General features: G+C 34.4%; 1 protein-coding gene across 4 annotated transcripts; it reads left to right on the top strand.

Annotated features, from left to right (window-relative positions):
* The first annotated feature begins 592 nt into the window (after positions 1 to 592).
* On the top strand, positions 593 to 25,293 carry NEURL2_1 (Neuralized-like protein 2). 4 transcript variants are annotated; one of them, XM_051211849.1, is made up of 9 exons: positions 593 to 774; positions 2,363 to 2,615; positions 4,388 to 5,066; positions 5,924 to 6,175; positions 10,055 to 10,288; positions 12,859 to 13,006; positions 14,621 to 14,863; positions 15,923 to 16,156; positions 23,314 to 25,293. In XM_051211849.1, the coding sequence occupies exons 4-9, from the start codon at positions 6,129 to 6,131 to the stop codon at positions 23,776 to 23,778; spliced, it is 1,371 nt and encodes a 456-aa protein (XP_051071959.1). In that variant the 5' UTR covers positions 593 to 774; positions 2,363 to 2,615; positions 4,388 to 5,066; positions 5,924 to 6,128; the 3' UTR covers positions 23,779 to 25,293. The 4 variants fall into 4 exon arrangements, with proteins under 4 accessions (XP_051071959.1, XP_051071958.1, XP_051071957.1 ...); XM_051211850.1 differs by lacking the exons at positions 10,055 to 10,288; positions 12,859 to 13,006; positions 14,621 to 14,863; positions 15,923 to 16,156; positions 23,314 to 25,293 and adding exons at positions 6,224 to 6,351; positions 6,397 to 6,528; positions 6,565 to 8,453; XM_012941574.3 differs by lacking the exons at positions 10,055 to 10,288; positions 12,859 to 13,006; positions 14,621 to 14,863; positions 15,923 to 16,156; positions 23,314 to 25,293 and adding an exon at positions 7,462 to 8,453 and having other exon boundaries at positions 711 to 774.
* Positions 25,294 to 26,311: the final 1,018 nt, after the last annotated feature.

Genomic DNA, 26,311 nt, shown 5'->3' on the forward strand with positions numbered 1-26,311 from the left:
AGAGCACATTAAAACAAGCACAGGTACAACTGGTTGTAATAATAATTGTTTTCATTAAATTAATCGTGTTCTCGTGATAAAAGTCATTAGAAAACATACGGTCAGCATCCAATGTCGAAAACTTCAGGGCTATTTATTTTGGGGATTTATTTACCGCTGCAACACTAAAAATGGGTTAGGATAAATTAAAACTTGCTTTTACGTGAAAAACTGGAGGAAAAACCGAATAGTAAGCTGAGGCAAAACCAGTTAACTACTAAATTGAGTGAAATTTGAAAGAAAGAATTTATAGAACGTGTAGTTCAAAGTAGATCATTTAGATTAGAAATGGCACTTTTCTTGCTTAATAATACAGCAAATGTTTGAGAAATGCAAATCACGTTAGGACTAAACTTCCTGCTCGAAAAGCGTGTATCATTAAAGTAGCGGAAAACTTGTATGGCATCTTATAAAAGCTTTTCAACTGTGCGGTTTTGTTTAACATTCTGTGCATCTCCATTAACAGCGTATTCTCCCATAGTGGAAGCTTCGTTCTTGGTGGCAAATTACCGCCTTAGTGTAATGTAATTGTACATATGGTGTCAAAATCCCTGTTGTACCCTTAAATTTAAGACCGTGTCCATGAAAAACCGGATAGTCAAAAAAATTTCCAGGATTCTTATGATCGACTTTTTTAACTATCAGAGATTAAAATCAGTTACATTGCTAATCTTCACGCGCTTGGATCTAATTATGCGCTCCAATGTAGTGTGTGTGAGGTTATCGGTTCTCTAGGTGAGATATTTTGTGGATGATTTCTAATATGGTTGAGGCTTTTATCTTCGGTAAACTTCCATTAACGAGTGTTAATTATTCTTGCTTTTAATAATGTGAATACCAGGAATTCACCATTAACCTAGTATATCAAGATGAGTCATCATTAAGTGTAAATATCGTTAAAGACGAGGGGTCACTGATCACCAAATATTTAATCTTATATGATATCTTGTCTTTTTCCAAAGGGCTCAACAGTCTCAACGAAATTTTCGCACTTTACTTTCAACTTTTTAGACAAAGTTCTAATTTCAGTTTGGAAAGGACAGGAGGCTTGATGGCATGTGTTAGTCTTAGCAGTCATGGTCTTTCAGTTGATCCAACTTTCTGTTGAAAGAGTTGATAAGAAAGTCGATAGCCAGCTGATAAGTAATTTGTTCTGGGCTTGTGAACTTTTTTCGAGTGTCCTCGTAAATTCTCTGTTTTGGAAGACAAGAAAAATGTGGGCATATCAGGTGCAGATTTACCACTAAGCAATTTGAAAACGGTAATCAAGTCACCTATAGTTCTCCTATACGACGACGGGAATAGGTTTAGTTTAGCCAGTCGAGCATCATGCGGGAGCTTCGCTATTCCGGGAATTAGCTTGGTTGTTGTCCTCTGAATCTTTTCCAAAATCTCACTGTCTTTTCTTAAGCAGGGGCTAGCCGCTTGTATGCAGTACTCAAGTTTGAGACGCACGAACACGAAATTAAAAATGTTTTAGCGTCGACATGACTAAAGGCCCTACGCATTGACCATAGGGTTTTTAAATCTTTGGCGGCTATCGCACTGCAGTGTGCAGTAGTCTTTAAGTCTTGGCTAACGATGTTCCCTAAGCCATTTTGTGTCTGGACAACAGGTAACTCGATGTTACTCATCATGTATGTATCTATACCTTTATGACCGATATGCATCACAATACACTTGGGAGTATTTATCAATAACTGTCGGGTTTGAGACCATTTAAATAATTTCTCCAGGTCATTTTAAAGTTCTAAGCTATCACCCTTATCGTTCTACATATCTTGACATCGTCAGCATATAGCAAGACCGATGGTGATAGACGGGGAAGGTCATTTACATATAAGAGGAAATAAAATCATAGCTAACTTGATGCAAATAATCATCTGGTTTTTTAGGACTATCTAAGTATTTTAACGCAGCCATCCAGGATCGCTGATGGTACTGGTTGTTGCACTGAAGATTTTGAATAGCTATATGGTGTTGCAAACCTTTATTATATCTATCGGGGTATATTTTGCACTGAAGCAACCATGGCCTGTCCCGAGATTATACTGGTTAGAGGACAAGCAAGCTGAAAATTATGATTAAAAAGACTAAAAGGTAAGGGTGTGAGTTTCATGAAACTTAGTCCGAGACTACAGTCTTATAACTGATTTCTAAGCACTCAATGTCATTTATACTATTTCTCCTCTCCTGAATGAAACTAAACTACATTTATCAGACGCGCATGTCCCTAGTTTTATCTCGGGTTTGTGATGAAAACATTTAGTTATTCTTTAAACAATGGTTAATTAGCTAGTGTTATCAACATTTTTTGTTTCAGTGATGTCGACCTATGTAGACATCTCTACTGTGTTCAATTTCGACCACAGAGGTCAATATGTTGAAATTTCCCCCGATAGAACGAAAGCTCGTCGTCAAATAGGTTTTTGTGATGGGGTAGTTATTTCTCAAAGCTTCATCCGACCAGGCGAAGTGGTAGCTGTCGAAATTACAGAAACACAGCGAGGTTGGACTGGGGATTTGAGAGTCGGATTCACTTTACTACCGGATAACTTGCTCTTGCCTCTTCCCAGGTAAAGTGACATAGTCTATTGAGTAACTTAATCATGTTTGTCGTGTGTAAAATTATTAACATAGTTTTCAACAGCCTTACGGTGCTATATCGCCACTAGTTGTTTCTCGTAGTATGTAAATGGGTTTTATTTTCGTAGAAAAGTCTGTGTGACTAAGATTCCGGTGTACATCATGTTTCTATAAAAACAATAAAAGCAATAATCAAATGAACAAAATCCCATTTACTTGCCTTGCTTTATCTGTAATTCCATGTAAATATCAGAAATCAATGGTGATTTACAGATTTTTATTATGTATGAGTCCCAAAGAATAATTTATTTGATATTGGCTGGTAATATTTTGTGAGTCAAAGGTATCAGTAATGATTAGTTTGATATAAAAGAGAATCGGTGTAGCACTTTATAGTTTGTGGCTTAGGGATTGAGGAAGTACTGGCTGAGAGTGATTAATATCGGATAAACCAATATGGTAAATCATGGCGTGATACCCTTGTTCAATAATTACTCGTCTTTCTACTACACATTGAAATCTTATAATCGGTAGATTTCGTAGCATACAACTATTTTTCTGTCTTCAACCCAAGAATGCAATCACTATAGTATTATCAATAACGTTTCTAGTGAAAATAACTTAAGAATAATATACGTGATTACCTTTACTTGTTTTGACATGGATTTGAACAAATTAGACGAGTGTGAGAAGTAGAAGTAGACTTTTCAAGGTACTTTTTCCAAAAACTAAGCATGTTGACTTCGTTTCGTAACCATACTTGTAACGATTTATTTGACCATTCATAACTAGAAACATCTGATTTCCACTAAGTTAAAGCGAATAGCTACATTTACCTGTGAAAAGGGAGAAATGCATATAAGTTGCAGAACTATTTCCCTAAGTGAAATTAGCGTCTTAAAGTATGGGATGGTATCCATGAAGAGAAATGTAAAAATGGGAGGTTCAGTTAAGGATTCAGACTGGTAAACTATATCAAAAGCTATTTCGAATCCTGAATCTCTATCGTCAATATTTATATGCTCACTTTGTTTGATTAATTTCGTTCCATCCCAATTCTTTTTTAGATAGTAATCTTAAAAGTATTCAATGCAGAAAGGAATGTTTCTTCACTAGTTGTATAGTTGAACCCTTTTTTTATAATACACGAAGCCCCATTGGTTCCATGAAATGTAGTAGTACTTATCAGTTTCTAGCTTTGCCTCAAAAGTGCGTGTTGATAATGTTATCCATATGAACAAAGGGGACTACACAGCTAAATTGTCCGGCCCAAAGACAACAACAACAAAGTGAGGAGAATTTCTTCAGTGTTATTTTGTAGTCTGGGATGCCCTTACTAGTTTTTTATCCAAAATATGTTTGAATAAACAAATGAGACATCTAGTACGCTTTTGATGATTTATTGTCAGGTTTTCGTTTACATAAAATTATTAGGTAATACTAACCGAGTACAAGCCCTAACTCGAGTCGTAAATGTGAATTCACTAACTGTTCTGGTGTAAGTTTCTTAGTTCTCATCATTTAGTGTTATCTTTAGTTTGCACATGATTCAATAGTAGTATTCGCAACGGTATAAACTTATATATCTCTAGCTGGGTATCGAAATCCATCCTTTATTTTTTCACTTATCTTTTGGGAAATCAATTGTGATCTCTACTTTATGATATTAACTGCATAACTTCACAATTTACGTATCAGAATATTTATCTGTCAGGAATATTTTCCAATGATGACAGTTTACTACGCATTATTTTATTTTCAGGTTTGCCCTACCTGCTTTGGTTTCTCCAGGTAGAAGTTGGATTGTACCGGTTGGAACTGCTGTGGCCCTTCTCTTGTCGCATCATCATCAAACTTACTGGAAACGACAGCAATTAAAATCTGGTCGTCATTTGAGTAAAACCAATAACAATCCACCCACGTCGTTTGATTCTGTCAATATGTTTTGCGAAAGACAAGTAGATGTGCCCAGTATGAACTCAGTCAGTGGTTTTATCAATAGTCCAAATGTTCTGGTAACTAATTCTCATATAGATAAACAACCTACACATCTACAAGTTACTCCTCCCTTCTTTTGTGTCTGTTGTCTCCATACAAAGCGTGGTCGAGTACCACTGAGCCAACTAGTACCAAATGAGCTAGAACTTGCGCGACCTCCTGATGTCGAAAAAGGTAGTGTTATAGCCATCTACTATGAACTGGAGCCACTACCTACAGATGATTCATATGAACAATGTACAAGTCTTCCGATAGATGGAACTATGAACATACTTAATGATATTAGCAATATTCCGTCTATAATACCAGATGAGAATGTACAGAACCTTTTGAGGTATACTTTAAACTCTACCGAAAGTGAAGAGGATTCAGATACGGAAAAACTGCTTTTTCTTTTTCGGTTTCATATTGTTATTAATGGCATCGACATGATTGCAATAGCAGTAAGTCATACTTCATTAAAACGTATTTGGACCTTTAACTTAATCCCTCGAAAAATGTTTTGTGGTAACTACACTTCATAATCTGCGTTTCTTACCTGTCGATCTTAATAAGATATTTCGGAAATGGTCTTCTTAACGTTATAGCAGTGGCATTTTACATTTTAGCCAAAACGTCTGAGGTTCGAATCCTGCTTCACCTTCTGTTGGACCAACTCGGTAGTATCAGTGCCATTCATACCCAAGTACTTGGAGAATAAGTTCACTGATTGTTTTTCTCAATAACTAGTTTGCGAGTTGGTAGGGGAGTATTGATTTTATTGACTGCTCCACTCATTTGACCATTTGCATCCAATATGATCAAATATATTAAAAGTTTTCGTTAGATTTGCTTACGTGTACTGCTGCATAATATCGCCACAACGAGAAGAAAAACTAGAAAACTTAAAAGCATGGAGGCGGAAATAATAAATATGAGATATATTTCAAAAAAAGATGAAAAATGAGTATATCCGCATGACTGTTACCAATTTGGAGCCATTTCACTTGAGGTGTCCAATCATAAGTAATCGAGCCTCAAATTCCAACTACGTGGAAATCAAACGGCAAGACCATTGTTCAAACGATAGAATTATCATTAATTAAATACCGATTTTGCTTATATTAGGAAGATTAAATTTAGAAAAGACTACTACGAATCGCTAATTTGATAGTAAATAGGTTAATAAAGTGTACGTACATTAAGGCTGTCAAAAGTCCAGTATAACTAGATTCTTAATGCTCGTTGTAGAAACTAATTTATCTGCTCAATCGTGAAGTCTAGCAGGAGATCATAACCTCTGTGTAATTTTTCGCTACAGGAAACAGTGGCTATTTCACCATCTGATTTTGAAAAGAATCTAATCAGTGTGGACTCCTCATTTTCACCTGTCAATGGAGATGCAAGCAGTATCAATTATAGTGTGACTAACAGTACTAGTGAAACTCCTGAATCATTGCCAACTTCTGATCTTCATTCTTCCGATAGTATCCCTTCTTCCACACCGCGTATGCGGGCTGTTTTTGATGTTTATGGCCAAACTAAAGCAATTCAATTGCGGTCGTTACAACAGGTATGTTTTTTGCTGTGTGGGAACTAACTTTTAAATTCGCTTAATTAGTAGAATAAAAAGGTGAAACATAGCTATACAATCTGTGATTTTTTAAAAATAGACTTTGTACATTTTACTTCAGTATTATAGTATAAATTATTTCAGAAATTTGATCCCAGGTATAGAAGTTAAGAAAGGTGAGTTTAAAATTTTCTGTTATTTTTAGTCATCAATAATTGTAGGTTACTAAGCCCGTAAATAAGTGTATCAGACAATAAATATCAGGTGTAACAGTTATATTTCCTGTATTAGTTGTCTATTTTCCAGTCTACGAAGTACTTGCAAGAAACCAATTCTAAAATTAATCACTATTGGTAACTTCATTCTTTGTAAACTCACCTCTATTTCAGACTACGATTGTGTCACAGGCTATAAGTCGTTACACTTTCACTTTATATTTTTCCATAGGAAGGATTTTTAGTATTAAGAAAAGTCTTCAGATTCTACATAGAGAGAGTGGCGTCGTAATGTTTGATGCTTCCGAGTTACTTACCATATCTTCGTCATATACTGTTGGAAGGGATGGTATGTCATAAGTTAAATTAACAGTATTATATGGGAAACTAGGTCCTCTAATCTTCATTTAATGTAAACTCTATTTTATATGGGAGTCATGAACTGAATTCTTATGTTTTCAGGTTTTAAAATTCATGTTTGGTCTATTGCTTGATATGAATGCCCATATTTCAAGTTGCGAAACGTACCGTTGAATATTCAATGTCGAACTAGGTCTTCTTAATAATCATATCTTATACAGTTATATTTTAACGAAACGATGTGGAGTAATGTTGATGGATCCCATTTAAGAGTTTCTCGCACGTACAATCTGTTAGTCGCGACGTAGAACTCGGTACGTATGTACATCGGCTCAAATCGCCATACTCCATTAGCACAGAGATGAAATTGTCAGGCCGAATTCCAGTATAGTGGAGGTAGTAAATGTATCAGTGGTGATAAAAAAGATTAGGCATCAAATATACAATTCAAGAAAATATAAACTAGTGGAACAGAAGAAATATTCTAAGGAATTTAGGATCTCAGAACTTGGGGGATGACAAAGAATGGGTTCATTTGCGTCATTTCAAATGATTTTAAAGTAGATTATTTCAAGCAGACTTTAAATAATAAGTTTTAAATTCTGGTTTTCTTCTTTCTGTACACGTTGTTAATAAAATTGATAGTTTTTATTCTTATCAGTATAATAGATTCCTCATTTTTTGTATGATTATTTTATATTAACTTTACAGAATTCAATTGCACAATTAAGCCGTTTATGCTCGTGTGTTATTCTACATCATATATTTTATATATTTCATTCCAATCGTTTTCTAAACACTGAAACATCTAATTTTGATTCAGATAATTCATTTAATATATGCTCCAAATCTAGTAGAATGCGTAATTCACCACAAATGATTGTTCCAAATATGATGAAAAATAATAGATTTCGGAAATTATTTATTATGTTAGATAAACTTCCACTACCTAGAGTTGAGCGACGTCGTTTACAACGTGATGCTTTTGCTGTATTAGCTCGAGGAATTGCTGATTAACTACGCATTGTACCCAAGAAGTATTTGTCTTATATTGTGTATATTACAGAAAAGAAAAAAAAAGTCACCAAGTGTCTTTCACCATTATTATTTACTTGTCTTAGATCCGATCTCCAGTTTTAGCTATTATTTTGTAGTGCGCGTTTGTGCTCATTAGAGGGAGTAAAGCTGTTCCATGGCGAAGGTGAACAATAAAAGAGATTCCATACAGACTATTCAATCTACATTTCATTATATTTTAATGTGTTGTTTATTGCTTCATTTATTTATTTACTTATTGAAATCAGATTTGAAAGGACATTACCCATTCGCTTAGTGTTTTATTTTGCTTGTACACATTTTTATTTACTTCGTATTGTATACAGAATAATTCTGAGTGGTTAATGGAAACTGTTGAAAATTCCAATTTCAATATAAAAACTTTTGAAAAATAGTGTGATTTTGTTATCTAGTGTGCTTGTGTATGCCTGTATTACTATATCTATTAAACTGATCAAATTACATTTGCAAATATTACTCATCAGTGATTGATATTGATCTAAACAAGTTATTTTTCTAAATAAGAAGTTATACAAATTGTGTTATAGAAGTAATACACATATTAGTGAAGTCTAATCTTATTCTTTTTATTTCTGTATTTCACAAGTTGACTAATATTAAAATGTCAACAAATCAATTTGGCATGCGTAAAAACGAATTAGAAGATAAATAGGGACTAAATGTTGTGGATAATTTTAGTCTTACATAGTTGTTTTAAGCGAATAACTTGTGTAGAAATCGTAAGGTATAATAAACTGAACTCTTGGTACTTCATAGTTTTTAAAGATTATAAAATTGATACTGATTAATTTGTTTTCAAAATCGTCGTCAAAATGATGATTTATCCTATATGCCACGAGAAATTGCTTATTCATGATTGATAATGAATATATTTTATATTCGTTGTCATTTATAGTGTGCTTGTTGATTATCTAGCTAAATAATCGAATTCTCAAATTTAAATTATATTTTAATAAAGATAAAATATAGACGCGTATTGTTCATAATTTAAACTGTCTTATACAATGTACTTGGTTAGTTTCTCAAGTTATAAAACACAGAATCCTGTAGCAGTTTCAATGTTGTATAACTTATTCATATGATTTAACGAAATATATTGATTTAAGGAGATAATACATACTATTCGGTTATTAATGCAAAAAATACTGTTAATTATGACTATAAATCATTCACGTGTGTTCATTGTACAAAGTGATTCATTTTATTCAATGGACTTACGAATATACATTTGTCAAATGATTGTGGTAGAACACATTTAATTGCAGATACTATTAACTTTGGATTAGCTAGTTATAAATAAAATCTTTATCCTTAATTATTACTGGTATATGCATATATATATCACTGATAGATTACTTCTAGAAAGCATTTATTATTGGGAGTTGTTTAATGCTGGTTCACTTAGAGTAGAACAACCTTTGATAAAAGTCTAATTAGAGGAATATCATTGAGATAAAGTAGTAGCTTAATTGTTAAATCCTTTTCAATTTTTGGGTTACAATTTCGAGTCCTCCTCAACATACTTTAGTTTGAGAAATGTGTTAATATATCTAGATTATACTAAGAGTTTACCTCAAAGTCGAATACATAAACATTAACTTGATAAGTGATTTACATTAGCAGTTTTTAATTATTGCACTGAATGGTGGACTCCATGCGAATATCAGAGTTTTACTTTTAAACTTCATTAAAAATTTATATATCTAACTGATAGTTGCTCATTTTAAGGAAGCATTATATGTGTAGCTTGGAATAAATGTGTAAAGTTTAGGAAACATTATGCTTAAATGGTTTTATCAACATAACAACAGCTTTCCGACTGTTACAATCCAGTCTTTTGGTAGTTTTACATTTACCTCTAATCAGTTCAAAAATTCAATAGTTCTATACAGTTGACTGTTAAAATAAATGTTACTTTCAGTATGAATCATCAAAAAATATATTAGATCATTTTCTCTTCACTACACTTTAAATTCATTACTTTATTGATATTCAATTTAGTTGATGAATAATTCGTAATTAGTTTTCCTAACTGATTGATCTAGTGTAGACTTATGAGAGCGTAGTACCAAGGAGTTGCACATGAAGTTGAAGTGAAAATCATGTTATTCTTGGTATTTAACGTTTGTCTAGTTGACATAAATTCATCAATTAGACTGTTCATTAATTTCCGTTAATTAAAACTTTTGTTTTATTATATTTAATTATTTGTTCATTTGTTTTCTAGTTATCAGTCCCTAATGCCATCAAATAATAAAAGTTCACTCCGTCAAACCAATAGAAATTTACGAGCAGAAATTGATGTACTTAAAGCACAAATTGTCCAAATGAAAAATGACTTATCTCAATCTCATACTATTCGTCCTAAAATTGATCAAATGAGTAATGAAGTTGTCGACTCTAATCCATATAGTCGTCTTATGGCACTTCAACGTATGGGAGTTGTTACAAATTATGCTCTGTACGCATTCTGTATAATTTTGTGAAGAATTTTTTTTTTCAGTGTTGAAAGACTTTATTATTATTACGAAGAGTAATCCTTTACTTTAACACAAAATTTCGTTAATATACGTACCTAGACTTCTGTTAGTAGTTTGTTGTGATGTTTAAAAGAAGAGTGAAATTTCCATGATTAAGTTACTCAGATTAGTAAAGTCAACTCCACCAGAATTATTTAAATATTTTAGTGGGAAGGTAGAAATCCTTTAAAAATAAATTCTTTTCCATTTAATAAACAGATGGGTGCTGCTGTTTGCAATAACAGATACAGATTATTAGTCACACTTGGGTCTCAATAGTAATCGTAGAAACATTGATACCACGATAACAAACGCTCTATTAACAGTAATATCGTATCCAAACAGTTAAATAGGTAATCAGTTATATGTACACGAAATTTACTTGTTTATAACAGTCAATTCATCATTTGAATCGGTACAAAAATATCCAATATAATTAGAGTGGTTCATTTCATAGTCAAATACTTATTTAGTATCTTATGAATTTTTGACATGTTTCTGATAAATATTGACATTAGTATTTGTATAGAGAAATCAATCACAGTGAAATATCTCTATCCTTTCATCAGTTTCAATCACTAGTCTACGGTATTTAAAACATATTAGAAATAATTTCCTCTTCATTTTCAAATGATAATACGTTTTAGTAAATTAAAACAATGTTACAAATTTATTTGTAAATGCTAGAATAGTATAATTAATTGATTATAAAAATTCACCAGTTCAAGTAATCTTCTTTTCAAAACAGCGTATATCTGACATGAAAAATTGTAACTTAATTTGCCTGTACCATAGCTTTTAAAGCAATCTCTACAAAAAATTCTTAGGTTCCCGTCTTGTGTTCTAGGTCTTTATACCATTCATTTCTACTGAACAATAGAAATTTCATCTGTATGTCATAGTTAATCATCACTAATGAAATAGAAATTAGGCTATAAGGATACAGGATTTATACTTTTTTTTCTGGTGATAACTTCAATAAAGCAATCTTAACTTTCCTCTATTGTGCGTTTTCACCATTTATTCGCTCTGCTGAAAATTTCTCGCTATTATTTCAACATACAAGGCTAAACAAAAATTCTATGGTTTAAATCACTAAATGATCTTAGCTAGATCACCATTGAAACCAGGAACAATTGTTTCGCTCTAATGTTGAGCACCTTAGCAACGCACATCCACGACCCCGCATGCGAAAATCAAACTCAAGACCTTCGGTTCCGCTCTTGAACCCTCGACTTCTAGACCATAGCCAGTATCCAACGGTGTTAATGCCTAACGTCAATCAACTGAAGGCCGTGGGTTCTATATTTAGATGCGGTGTCGTAAGATCGCACTTCGAACGAGTCCCATACTAGAACGAAATGACCGTTCAGTGCTTCCAGGCTTTCAATGGTAGCCTAACCAAGATAAGTTCGTGATTTAAACTATCAAAGTTCTACTACCTCCATAAATCTCTTTATACTACCAAAGCAAAATTTGTTAACTGGTTTATTTGATCAATTAGAACATATTGCTCTGTACAGCTGATGGTAATTTAAGTTTAAAAATCTGTCATAAGTAATTAGTTTAACTCTAACTATTTTTTTTACTATTTCAATTTCTCAGACTATCGAATGTCTGCACATAATTTGTGTTATTCTTAAACCAGAACAAAATCAAAATTCACCTGGTTATTTATTACAGTTTTTCAAATTGCAGTCCATTTAAGGAATATCTTTATTTTATTGTTAAAAACTTGTAGTTGTTACTCAATGGATAGACCTATTTATTGAGTAAATCAATCATCTATTGTTTCTCACGTGTTACTGTTTTCTTTTAACGGATGATTGTTTCTAAGTCAAACGTAAAATTGAAAAAAGTTATTTTGGAAAATAATATAAAATGTTTATTTGATACAGCCTGATCGCTTGATAAGTTTGAACAGAGCAAGAACAATAAGGTTTGCAAAACAAGATTAATGCATTCTATTTTATAGGTTCTCTCCAGCTGCAAATAGTTTAAAATTACAGGAAATACTATAACTATAGACATTGCGTAATCCTTTTTTCTTTTCATTATGAGTATTAGTAACCATAATATCACATCCCTTACTCTTCATTATTATTCTTCAACATACAAACACGCATCAATCTTAACCATATTTAGTCAGTTTGTATCGTGTTCTTTTTATAACGATTCTCAGTTCCGTTTTAAACATCCATCTCAACTTCACCAACCAAATTGTGTTAAACCCTTGTTCATAATTATATTTTCCCATGTGATTTTGGGCTGTTTAGACGTCATAAGAAACTCGGAAACAATTCATCTTATTTTATCGTGTTCACTGATATATACGAATGATTGACATTAGACAACCTAATATTTTTCACTGTTATCAGATGCAAAAATATCCAGGAGTTCGTGAATAAAATTTTATGGATCGCTTCCTCGTTCCATAAGTACATATTTGTTTAAGTGGTGTTTTACAATAATCTAATTCGCTTTTATTCAATTCTAATTTCTAATTATTCAGAATTCGAGAAAAGACTGTTGTTATAGTGGGTATTGGGGGTGTTGGCTCAGTGACTGCTGAAATGCTTGTTCGATGTGGAATCGGTCGTCTGGTTTTATTTGATTATGACAAAGTGGAGTTGGCCAATATGAATCGATTATTTTTTCAGGTTAATAAAATTTAGTATTATTATTGTCCTGGTTTTTTTAATTTTATTAACACTAATAGGGTTATTATATATTTCAAAGCTTTGGGAAGAAGTTTTCAACTATCGTGTTATGTGAACACATCTTTATATGAACAATCTCTTATTGTTGTTTATTCTTCTACTATGATTAGTATGGTGATTCTTATCGCCACTAACTTCCTTTTCAGTTTCTCTTTTCTGTGTTAATATGAAGTTTATCTAATTAAATTGCTACAATATGTGCTTAGTCTCTTCAACTCAACTAAGATTTTCTTGTGCTGTTATTGCTGAATAATTATTGTATATTATCCAACCTCAGGGAGCTTGTAAATTACGTATTTATTCTTCATTGTGACCTGTTCACTTCTCTTACCATATTAGTGTACGCAGGGTAACCAATTTTATTGAATTATTTTGTTCCTTAAGTCAGTCAAAAGACCAGTTGATTTAGCGAAACAGAAGTTGTCGTTGAAAATTATTATCAAACACTTGGGACATTTTCGATTCTACTCATCATGATGGACATGCGTGTTGCCAGGAATACTTGGACTCCTCACATGTGCAAACAAATATCCGTTAACATTGATGGAGAGGAGTCTTTAGATACTGGAGTAAGAAATATCTTGTTTGGTTAGGCTGACTTAAAAGCAGCGTTTGACTCCATAGACCGCGAGATTCTGTGGCAGTGTCTGTCATTGAAAGGCATACCTCAGAAGTACATAAACCTTGTGAAGGCTCTTTACTCGAACACTACTAGTCGAGTCAGAGCTTATGGCGAACTGTCATCTGATTTTGCAACCTAAAGTGGTATCCGTCAAGGCTATTCACTTTCTCCATTTTTGTTTAACTTCATCATAGACCTACTGATGGAAATAACGCTCTGATCTAATGAATTTTCGGGCATTGATCCCCTTCCAGAAGGTCCACTTATTGACTTAGAATGCGCAGATGATATAGTCCTGTTTGGTGAAGACGCTGATAAAATGCAGTCTTCTGGTAGCACTTAGCAACAATGCCAGAATGTTTGGAATGCGTTTCTCTCCCTCTAAATGCAAGTTGTTGCTTCAGGACTGGTCTGCGTCAACACTTGAACTAAGGATAGGGAGTGAAGAAGTCGAAAGCGTTGACGACTTCACTTAACTTGGAAGTCTGATCAGCCCTAACGGCTTAGTATCTGAAAAAATCTCTGCATGGATTCAGAAAGCTCGTTTGGCTTTTGCCCACTTACTTCACCTATGGAGAAGGCGAGATATCCGTATATCAATAAAAGGACGAGTATACTGCGCGGCAGTCTGTTCTGTTTTAATTTACGGCAGCGAAACATGGCCATTAAGAGTAGAAAACAGTTTGTAGTAACACTTCATAGTCGAACTCAGCTTAAAGCACACTTTTGATTGTAAATTAAGTTTTTCTTTTCAATAAATCGTCATCAGTCGAATACCATGTAAAAATATTCATGAAATTATCTTTGACTAAACAGAAAACATATTGTCAAGCCAGTTGTTTTGTACAGATTTTGACTTGCATTAAATTCATTTACGTATACTCTATATCGTAAATATTTTCACGTCTTATTGTTTATTCGTCTCTTTATAGCCTCATCAATCTGGTTTGAGTAAAGTTGCAGCTGCAGCATCTACTCTAAGTTTTATCAATCCAGATGTACAAATTGAAGCACATAACTATAATATAACTTTAGTAGAGAATTTTGATCATTTTCTTAATCGTTTAGAACATGGTGGTTTGAAAGATGATAATCCTGTTGATCTTGTATTAAGTTGTGTTGACAATTTTGAAGCTCGTATGACAATCAATAAAGCGTGCAATCTTCTTGGTCAAGTTTGTTTTTTTTTTTCTATTATTTTATTTCATTATATTTTACAATGAAACAAATATTTTTATAATTCATTTCTATACACTTTATGTCCTATCCCTTTTAGTGTTTTGCTCTAAAGATATTGAAATTTAAGAATTACTGATTAGTTTAACTGTTAAAACTTTCAATGTGGATCGAATTTAAAAATAAATAAATAATTAACTAATTAAAATTATTCGAATCTTTCTGTGGTGTATTCTACGTATATCGTTGATTATACGTAGTATGTAACAACAATTGGAAGTGGAATAGCTGGGAGTAGAAAGTGGAGAAGATCGAATTGAATAGGATAAGAATATAATAAGAGAGTCATTGTGATAACAACAACAAAAATGAACGATAAAGTTTGTAAGAGACAACTGATGGAAGATATGCAAATGATGTATTTAATGTATGGTTTTCATATTTTGCGAAGATACTCTGTAATTTTGTATTAAACGATAATTCGGTTATCCCCATCAAGTCTTCATTAACTTCATTTTCAATTATTCCTTAGTATTTTTAATATATTCCCTCCTATATAGTTTTATGAATATATTAATATTGTCATTATGATATTTTTCATAATTGAGAGGACAAAAAGCGAATGTCAGCCTCTGACTGGGTTGGTGGGTACGGAGGATTCATTTAGAGGAGTTGGAAAACCCTGATTCCAAACCAGCGCTGCACATGGGCTCCAGGATCCTAAGGAAATAAATGGCATATGAACCTATTGTTGGTCACCGGCTACCATGGGACTACATCACCTTACATTGCTCCATTGTCTTATGGATTGGACCTTTAGGTTAAAGGCTCGGGGGGGGGGCCTCTCTAAGAAAACCACCTGCTTCAGTTTGGGCACCCGGAAAGTACCCCAGCCCACACAAACGTTGAATGATTTGTTGTGTGGCCCATACATGTTTTGGCGCCCCTTCGTACCAATGTTTGTGTTTAAATAAATAAATATATGCATTCCACTCATTTGAATTTGGTGCGTGATTCACATTGATTATTTCGTCTTTACATAATTTTATTTAATATAGGTTTGGTATGAGTCTGGTGTCAGTGAAGATGCTGTTAGCTGTCATATTCAACTTATGTATCCTGGTCGAACACCATGTTTTGAATGCCTGCCACCACTAATTGTGGCCAGCGGATTGGATGAAAAAACTCTTAAACGAGAAGGAGTATGCGCAGCATCACTTCCTACTACGATGGCTCTTGTTTCTTCGTTATTAGTTCAGAATACTTTGAAATATCTGCTAAAATTCGGCGAAGTATGTTTTTTCTGTTGTTCAAAGTTTTATTTTCTACATTTAAGTTTACTATTCTCTTATTTATAGTCAGTTTATCCACTTCGTTAATTGAAGGTCAACGGCAACTGAAGTTTCAATAAGAATTTTTTATATCATACCTAATGACTCCATGATAGCATTTGGAACTCAGTATTACTATACATTTTGTTTCCATGATAAGGGTTTTATGACCAAATATCAAAGATTGACGATTAAGTAATTATTATTTTCATTTCAAGCGACATTTTTGTTAGTAGTAGTAATCGGGGCTGTGACTGTTCTCGAAGCTCCATATTCCAGACTGTCTGTTTTTTTCACCAACTTAGTAATAGTGTTAGACATTACACCAAGTATATACTTATAACTTACCTGGCGCCGGGTACAGGGTGATCAGGAGTGCTCTGACCCCGGGTGGAGGCTCACCATTGCACCTCGGTGGGTTGAAACTCGCGACGAACCCTAATCCGGTGCGCTCGGGCGTGTAGTTTTTGTCAGTGGAGAGGTCTCACTGCCGGTCCCAAGCCCGGGTAAAGGAGGAGGGTTGGGCATGGGTTTAGCGTCCCCATCCCGTAGAAAACTAACTCGCTAAAAAAACGCTTACCAGAAAAAAAACAATTCAAACCATTTAAACTCTGCCCTGGGAGTTAGAAGGTCTTCATTTAGAAGAACTATCACGTCTCATGGTGAAAGCCGACTTCCTTCGGAAGCCACGAAGCCGATGTCCTTTCTAACAACCAGAGCAACAAATTTTAAAGGTACATGGAACGTACGGACACTGTGGGAGACTGGGAAGACCAGTCAAATAGCAACGGAAATGAGGGGATACAACTTGGCAGTACTGGGAATCAGCAAAACCCATTGGACCCAAGCTGGACAACAAAGGCTAAATACGGGAGAGATGCTGCTGTACTCCGATCACGAAGAGGAAAATGCTCCACACACTCAGGGAGTTGCTCTAATACTGTCCAAACTGGCACGAAATGCACTTGTAGGATGAGAATTTCACGGACCCAGAATCATCAAAGCATCATTCACAATAAAGAAGGAGGGAATTACAGTGAATATTATCCAGCGTTATGCACCCACCAATGATAGCAACGATGACATTAAAGATCAATTCTACGAGCGGCTGCAGTCAATCATAGAGAAATACCCAAGAAAGGAGCTCACCATTCTGATGGGAGATCTAAATGCCAAAGTCGGAATAGACAACACTGGATATGAAGATATTATGGGACGATATGGACTGGGAGAAAGAAACGAAAATGGAGAAAGATTTGCAAATTTGTGTGCATTCAACAAATTGGTCATAGGCGGCACAATATTTCCACACAAGCGTATACACAAGGCTACATGGATCTCACCGGACCACACTACAGAGAACCAAATAGATCATATTTGCATCAATAAAAAATTCCGAAGGACAATGGAAGATGTGAGAACCAGGAGAGGTGCTGACGTAGCTTCAGATCGCCACCTAGTTGTAGCCAATTTGAAACTGAAGCTAAAAAAGAACTGGACAAGTAGACAAACAGCAATACAAAGGTTCAATACAGCCTTCCTTCGAGATACTGTCAAACTCAATGAATTCAAGATAGCTCTCAACAACAGGTTCCAAGCCTTACGAGATCTACTGAAAGAAGAAGAAACTACTATGGAGGACAACTGGAAAGGCATCAAGGAAGCACTAACTTCAACGTGTCAAGAGGTTCTCGGTCTAAAGAAATACCATCATAAGGAATGGATCTCTACAGAAACACTGAACAAGATCAAAGAGAGGAAGAACAAGAAGGCAGCAATAAACAACAGCTGAACACGAGCAGAGAAAGTCCAAGCACAAGCTGAATACATAGAAGCAAGCAAACAAGTGAAGAGGAGCATTAGAGCCGACAAGAAGAAATACGTGGAAGAACTAGCAACGACGGCAGAAAAAGCTGCTAGAGAAGGAAATATGAAACAGCTTTACGATACAACGAAGAAACTATCAGGGAAATACAGTAAACCAGAGAGACCGGTCAAAGACAAAGAAGGCAAGCCAATCACTGAAATTCAACAACAGCGTAACAGATGGGTAGAATACTTCGAGGAACTCCTGAATAGGCCGGCTCCAATGAATCCGCCGGACATCGAAGCAGCACACATAGATCTTCCTATAGATGTCAATCCACCAACTACGGAAGAAATTAGAATGGCCGCCAGACAAATCAAGAACGGGAAAGCAGCGGGACCCGACAACATACCAGCCGAAGTCAGACATTGAAGTAACTACAAACATGCTTCACCTTCTATTCAAAAAGATTTGGGAGGAGGATTAAGTGCCGATGGACTGGAAAGAAGGACACCTCATCAAGATTCCAAAGAAAGGAGATCTGAGCAAATATGAAAACTACAGAGGCATCACACTACTGTCAATACTAGGGAAAGTCTTCAACAGATTGTTGCTGAACCGGATGAAAGATGCAGTAGACGCCCAACTTCGAGATCAACAAGCTGGATTCCGTAAGGATCGATCGTGCACAGACCAAATTGCAACACTACGGATCATCGTCGAACAATCAGTTGAGTGGAACTCATCACTATACATCAACTTCATTGATTATGACAAGGCATTCGACAGTGTAGATAGGAGGACGTTATGGAAACTTGTTCGACACTACGGAGTTCCTGAGAAGATTGTCAATATTATCCGGAACTCATACGACGGACTACAGTGCAAAGTAGTGCATGGAGGACAGCTGACAGATGCATTCCAAGTAAGGACCGGAGTCAGACAAGGCTGTTTACTCTCTCCCTTCCTCTTTCTTCTGGTGGTCGACTGGATTGTGAAGACCTCGACATCTGAAGGGAAACACGGAATACAAGGACAGCTCAGAATCAATTAGACGATTTGGACTTCGCAGATGACCTAGCCCTCCTATCGCATACACACCAACAAATGCAGATAAAGACAGCCAGTATAGCATCAGTCTCTGCATCAATAGGCCTCAACATACATAAGGGGTAAACCAAGCTCCTCGAATACAACACGGAGAACACCAATCCAATCACACTTGATGGCGAAACTCTGGAAGATGTAGAATCCTTCACATACCTGTGAAGCATCATCGATGAACATGGAGGTTCAGATGCAGACGTAATGGCGAGGATTGGCAGAACGAGGGCCGCATCCCTACAATTGAAGAACATATGGAACTCAAAACAACTTTCAACCAATATCAAAGTGAGAATCTTCAATACGAACGTCAAGGCAGTTCTACTGTACGGAGCTGAAACTTGGAGAACTACAACAACCACAATCAAGAAAGTACAAGTATTTATAAATAGCTGTCTTCGCAAGATACTCAACATCCATTGGCCGGATACCATCAGCAACAGCCTTCTGTGGGAGAGAACAAACCAGATTCCAGCTGAAGAGGAAATTAGGAAAAGACGATGGAAATGGATAGGACATACATTACGCAAATCGTCAAACTGCATCACGAAGCAAGCCCTAACTTGGAATCCTGAAGGGAAGCGAAAAAGAGGAAGGCCAAAGAACAGATTACGTCGGATAATAGAAGCAGATATGAAAAGGATGAATTATAACTGGACGGAGCTGGAAAGGATTGCCCATTACAGGGTTGGATGGAGAATGCTGGTGAGCGGCCTATGCTCCTTCACGAGGAGTTACAGGCGTAAGTAAGTAAGTAATATACTTATAACTTAATACATTTTTTGAAATAGTCAATTTATGACTTGTGCTCATAGTTCATTCTCATGCATATAGTATTGTTCACATATATTTTGTTTTCATATTTATAGATGTGAATATCAATAAAATTAAATATCTGTTTTCATTGCAACTGTATTTATGTGCTGATTTCGAAGTAATTGGGTGATACTAATGCCATATTTGGTTACTACCATCGTTGTGATTATTTTGGTAACAATAAAAGGCATGATTGATATGATCATTAAAAAAATGTCAAATAAAAAGACTTTCTGTACAACAAATCCATTATCATAGCTTGACATTGGTAAATATTTGGTAGAAAGAAAACATATTAGGTCTCAGAATTTCTTAACGGTTAGAAGAATTTACTCCTAACGAATAAACCTCTGATGTCTATGTTTACTTGTTATTGAGGTACAATTCAAACAAGTTGGTTAGTCCTTTTCACTTTATCAGCTCTTTCGAATATTTCTAAAAGGCGAAATTTATTTACAACTTCCTTATATAAACGCCTGTGTTTTTGTGTCTGTCTCTTGTTTCATTTATTACCCTTGAGTCGGTACTCTACCCGAGATTTTATTTTCAGCTCCTTTTAATCAACTTAAAGTGCCATTAATCAAAGTATAATAGATAGTACAAAACATAACACAATTTGAGATACAGAAGTCCACTGAATACTAAAAATAGACACACTGTGTATGTAAATAATTAAGAAACGAAACATGGTTATTTAATGATTGATTAAGGATTCGGACTCATGTGAACGTCCTTATCACTGCTACAGTGAGAATAAGTTGTACATTCTCTTTCAAGTATCAGTAGCTATTTGAATACATAATTTTTCCAAACCTTAAATGTGCACAAATGTTTTATTTTTACATTAAAAAAAATCTTTTTAGCTTAGTGTTGCCCCCAAATGCCCTGGTACGGCCGAGAGTGAGGAGAGTCCGCTCTCCCTCTCGAAATGCTCTCATATGGCCACGCGTATATAGCCTCTGCCAGGGAAGTCCTATTCACTACCTTCTCATGGCGGGGGTGTTGTTTACGAAATTGAGAGGACGAAAAGCGAACGTCCGGCGCTTTAACCGGGTTGGTGGACACGGAGAGTCCACCTAGGGGAGTTGGGAAACCCTGATTCCAAACCAGTGGTGCACATGGGCTCCAGTATCCTGAAGGAACAAATGGCGTATGAACCAATTGTTGGTCACCGGCTTCCATGGGACTGCATCTCCTTATGATGCTCCACTGCCTTGTGGATCAGACCTTCAGGTCGCAGGCTCCGGATGTGGTCCCCTAAGAAAACCACCTGCTTCAGTTTGGGCACCCGAGCAGTATCACAGCCCTCACATATATCGAATGAGATCTGTGTGGCACATATGTATTTGGTGTGTCCTTGTACCAATATCTATGTGTTAAAATAAATAAATAAATAATAAAGCTTACTGTTATGTAGGATTTTAGAAGATTTGTTTGAACAACCTAGTTTTTTTTACATGTTTACCGAATGTTGTATAGTAAATCTAGACATTTCTTTTTCTTTTTCTTCATTCTATTTTCATATAAATCAATTATAATTCTTGTGCTCATTTTATCAACGACCATATTGTATTTGTAAAATCTTCAATTACATAGAAGCAATTATTTTCAATTTTTTATGAACTTGTTTTATCTTGACATAATTAGATTATTATCTAGTTCATATAATTGTAGACTTAATGTGGTTGTTTAATTGAAAAGTTGTTCAATTTTCAAGTGTATGAGATATTTCTTTGATGATCTCTTGTTTTTCGTTCATTTAATAGATTATGTTGATCTTTTATTAATTACTTTTAATCTTTTGTTTATTTTTATTTTTTTTTGATTGATCATATTTAATACACATGTGAACTATTCGTTGAACTTACTGAATTTCTACAATTTGACTAACTTTCTGAATAATTAAATGTTAACCTTTTTTTTTATATATATTTATCAAATTTGATGATGATTGTTAAAATGAAACGCATTGAATTAGGTTTATTTGTTCTATATCCGTAAACAAGATTTAATTAGATCTTATTTCATGTATTGTGAATTTGACGGATTATTTATAATATTGTAGTATAGAGCATATTTACACAACGTTATTGAGTGAACAATGACGTAACATTTATATTCAATAATTTTAAGAATACTGGCCTTACCTGTTCAGATCTTTAAATAATCTGTATTGATGAAGTAGTGAAACTTCATCAGTTGAGATGGCTGGGACATGTGTTACGTATGCCCAACGACCGACTGCCTCGACGTGCGATGTTCAGTGGTATAGAAGTGGGTTGGAAGAAATCTAGGGGCGGCCAGACCAAAACATGGCACAAGTCCATGAAGTCACTGACAAGTGGACTGAGTCGTGTTGGTAGGTGTAGACTACCCAGTTGGGGACCGCGAGATGATAGCAACCGATGGTTAGAGACCCTGAATGACATGGCTCAAAATCGTTTGCAATGGCGCAGGTGCATACACTCTTTGTGTTCTCCCAAATTTCGATCTCCTGACTCCTTCTTGTCTCTTTTTTCTCTTCCCAAATTTATTTCACTGGATTATACTCTTTAAATAACATCTCCAAACCCTAATCTTTCCAATTACTACTTATACTCTTACTACATCTAGCACTACGGGATTTGAATCGACCACTGCATCACTGTGCTAATGTGATATGGCAACTCGAACTGATGTACGTACGTACGAAGTTCTACGTTGTTACTGACTGACTGGATTAGTTGAAGCTTTTTTCTGTATTTTGTTTGTTTTTCTTTGGTGTATATTAGTGTAAGAGGTATGAAAAAAAAGATAGCAATGCTCCAACAAACTGGATAGAACTGGTGGAAAACCGTTTGATTTTTAGGGTTTTTTAAAATTCCTTTTTAGCGAACAAAATCAAAATGGAAGTTCTACCTTAAGTTATTCATATTTTTCAAAATGTGAATTTTGAAAGATTGAGGGTTCTATTATGACTGTACGATAGTTACATTAATTATGAACAAGGGACTAACATTTGTAGACAATTACTAATTATTATTATAATAAACAATGAGTATATGTATTCGAAACCGTACACTATCGTTGATTGTTATTTGTGAAATGGCTATTGTCTTCCTTATATAACTCAGTTAATATTTTCTAGAAAACTGAATGGTACGTTGCATCTTTGTTATTTCTACAAGTATCATTTATTTGCTTGTTAGAATCAGAGTTTTGTTTCTTGTTCATTTGACCATACTTCCACATGGTGTTTTATTAAAAATAGTCTAAACATATTAGTTTATTGGAATTAAGTAAAATAAAATTAATTTTTAACTTTTCATAAATTCTTTTAGATGAAAACGTAAAAAAGAATATTCTGTTGGCTGTAAATATTACTTTCTTTTTACCTATTTTTGTACAAAAGGTTTCTAGTTACTTAGGTTATGGAGCGGCTAAAGATTCGTTTTATCGTGTTGAATTGAAAGCAAATCCAGATTGTGCTGATTCATGGTGTAATCTGCGTCAAATTCAATGGCGTAATCACTTACAACAATTAAATCTTCCAATTGATTCTCCTTGGGATATTGAAGAACGTTTGGAAGCCCAACAAATTAAAAATGAAAAACTTAAAGAAGCATTATCCAAGTCAAAACATGAAGAAAATGATTTTGGCATTGAATTAGAATCAGAATCATCGAGTTTTACAGAATCCACTTGTAATATAAAACATGATTTATCCAATTCAAATTCTGAAATAATTGGTGTAAAAACATTGTATACAGTGGATAACAAAAAATTTGATTCAAACTCTCAAGAGACATCTGATTCTTTTATTTCACAGACAAACGATAGCCTTGAATCACTCATGGCTAAAATGAAAAATTTGTAATCAACTTTATACTTATTAGGAAGGGATACTTTATTTTCTATGCACAGTTTTCCTCTGGTGTTTTGTTGTTGTCATGTTTTGATTTTAATTTGTATGATGCACATGTGATATACTTCCGTCATTCTATTTTTTTTCTTTCTATTCCCAAACTATGTCAACAGTTTATTTTGTTTACATTGATGGTTATTTTAGGAAATTTAATTTCAGAGCAGTGGTTTCATGTTTTACAACCATGAACATTTTAGCATTGGGTTGTAAGATGCAACCCTTGCTCCATCTACTTTTGACGTCTTATTTTGAAATTGTAACTCATATGTATGTAAATAAACATGTCTTTGGTGAATGATTTATAATCAAAAAATTATTTTGTAATGCATAGTCTTTCAAGGTGATAATTTCGTTTTGTACTGGAACAGATTTGTGTCCTATTTTTATGTTTCATTTTTTAGAATTCATCATCAAGCACTATTAGGCTGCGAAATATCGATATTGTATTCCATATTCGGTGGGACTTTGTCTGTACTAAAAATCCATTAATTGCTATGAGTAACGTCTGGTTATACATCTTAGGCTTATTCGTGATTTTAACACTGCTTCCAAATGGACTAAGTACTTTTATCTAATTTGTTTAGCTACTTATATTTGTTATTAGTAGGTAGTGTAATAAATGATTTTCCACTTTCATGGTGTTTCGAAACAGTACTTCGTGTGAAGAATTTCATCTAAACTATTATTTCTTCTGATTTCACAATGTATTCTAGCGTACCACTTGACAAAATATAGTTTGTTATGATAAAATATCCCAACTTCTGAAAGGTTTTTCAAGCATAGCGTCTGCATAGGCGGATACGTGTCACAATATTCTATAAAAATCAATTCCGAGTTAACTTATAATTTAAGTGTAGGGATTTCGAAACATGAATATCTTGAACAATGGTATTTAGTAGTTTCATCAGCAACTGTACTATTATATAATGGGATTTGTCCCGGTTTTTATGTAATCCTATTTTGCAGCACCTCACATCACCCCACCTAAATTCTCGAAATTTAAGTAGCAATGTAAACGTAATTTATGTAAGTAGTGGTTCTTATATGACTAAATAAGAGTATTAGGTGTGAAGATCATTGTTTAGTGCGAGTTGGTTCGGTTGATTTAAAATAAATCTCCTTTAGCGAACGATATATGAGTATTGGTTTTTGGAAATGTAAAGAATGTATATATTGCGGAGAGATAATTAGGTATTTTTAAATTGATGGGAAGTCGGTTTTATACATATTTTTGTAATTTTCCGTACGATTTAATGGATTTCAGTTTCTTCGAGGTGTTGAAACAAATGGAATAATATAACCCATTTAACGGAGGTCAGCATAAGCAGAATTTACAGTGAGTTTTGGTTGATGGAAAGGACCCACAAACAATATGTATAGCGTAGATGCTTGGGCAAGTAATCAGTTAATATTTTGAAGAATAAATAAGCTTATAACACCTACTTGAGGATGACCTAAAGTTTTTAGTGATGTACACACCAGAGGACAATTTCTTTGGTACATGATGTCTCAGGACTGGCTTAAATAGAATTTTTTAGGGGTTTTAAGTGTAGTTTTTCAGTTTAGTTGTTTTATCTATATGATATTGTTAGTTTATTGCGATTCAGTGGAAACTCAGAGAATACAAAAGGTTTATTCAGTCCTCGTAGGCAGTAGCCTTTTACTCACTGCATATAAAACTAATTTCGATTGTTACAAGTGTCAAAAGCAAGGAGGACTTACTGGACAGAAAACTTGGTAAATGCTGGGAAAAGGTGGCAAAAGTGATGTGAAAATCGGGCAGTTATTCATTGGTGAATTACTTGGTATATATTCGGCATGTACTTGTCACACATATATTTGGTGGCATTTTCATATGGTCCTAAATATAAGATCTCATTGTTCCATTAATTATTGTCTTTTCCTTTACCGATCAAAAATAGGATTGTTTAGTCCGAACTAGGTAGGGATTAAGAACTTTCGGATATGACCGGTTTCAGAATGTCTAGTATTTATTCCATAACGTGAATCTTAATATCATTGTAAAATTGAGAAGTACTTTTTCATGAGTGATTATATAGTCGTCATAATTCCTGATGATTCTAAGATTAATTTCATGTATGGTCATGAATATGTGGTTTCAAAATGAGGCCGCACAACTGCCCAGTGCTATCTATCTCCCAATGCCCATTCACTTAACTTCAACGCATGATGAAAATTTAAACTAATATTCATTTAACTCAGAATGAAAAATTTCCAGAATAAATAGGAAAATATCAATGAAGGGAAGTAGGTTTAGACTCATGATTAGCTAATCATGACAAAGACAATCTACATCAAAAGTAGGTAATAGATATGTTGAAATGGTTCCCAAACAACCCGACAAAGCCTCCAGATGCTCTTAAGATGCCAAAGGGATTCCATCCACTCAGAACCTAATATAAACTTCTTGATTATCAATGAGGGATGTTATCACTAGGCAATTAAATAACTTTTTACTTGAGGA

This window comes from Schistosoma haematobium, chromosome ZW (genome assembly GCF_000699445.3).
Source record: "Schistosoma haematobium chromosome ZW, whole genome shotgun sequence".
NCBI lineage: Eukaryota > Metazoa > Platyhelminthes > Trematoda > Strigeidida > Schistosomatidae > Schistosoma > Schistosoma haematobium.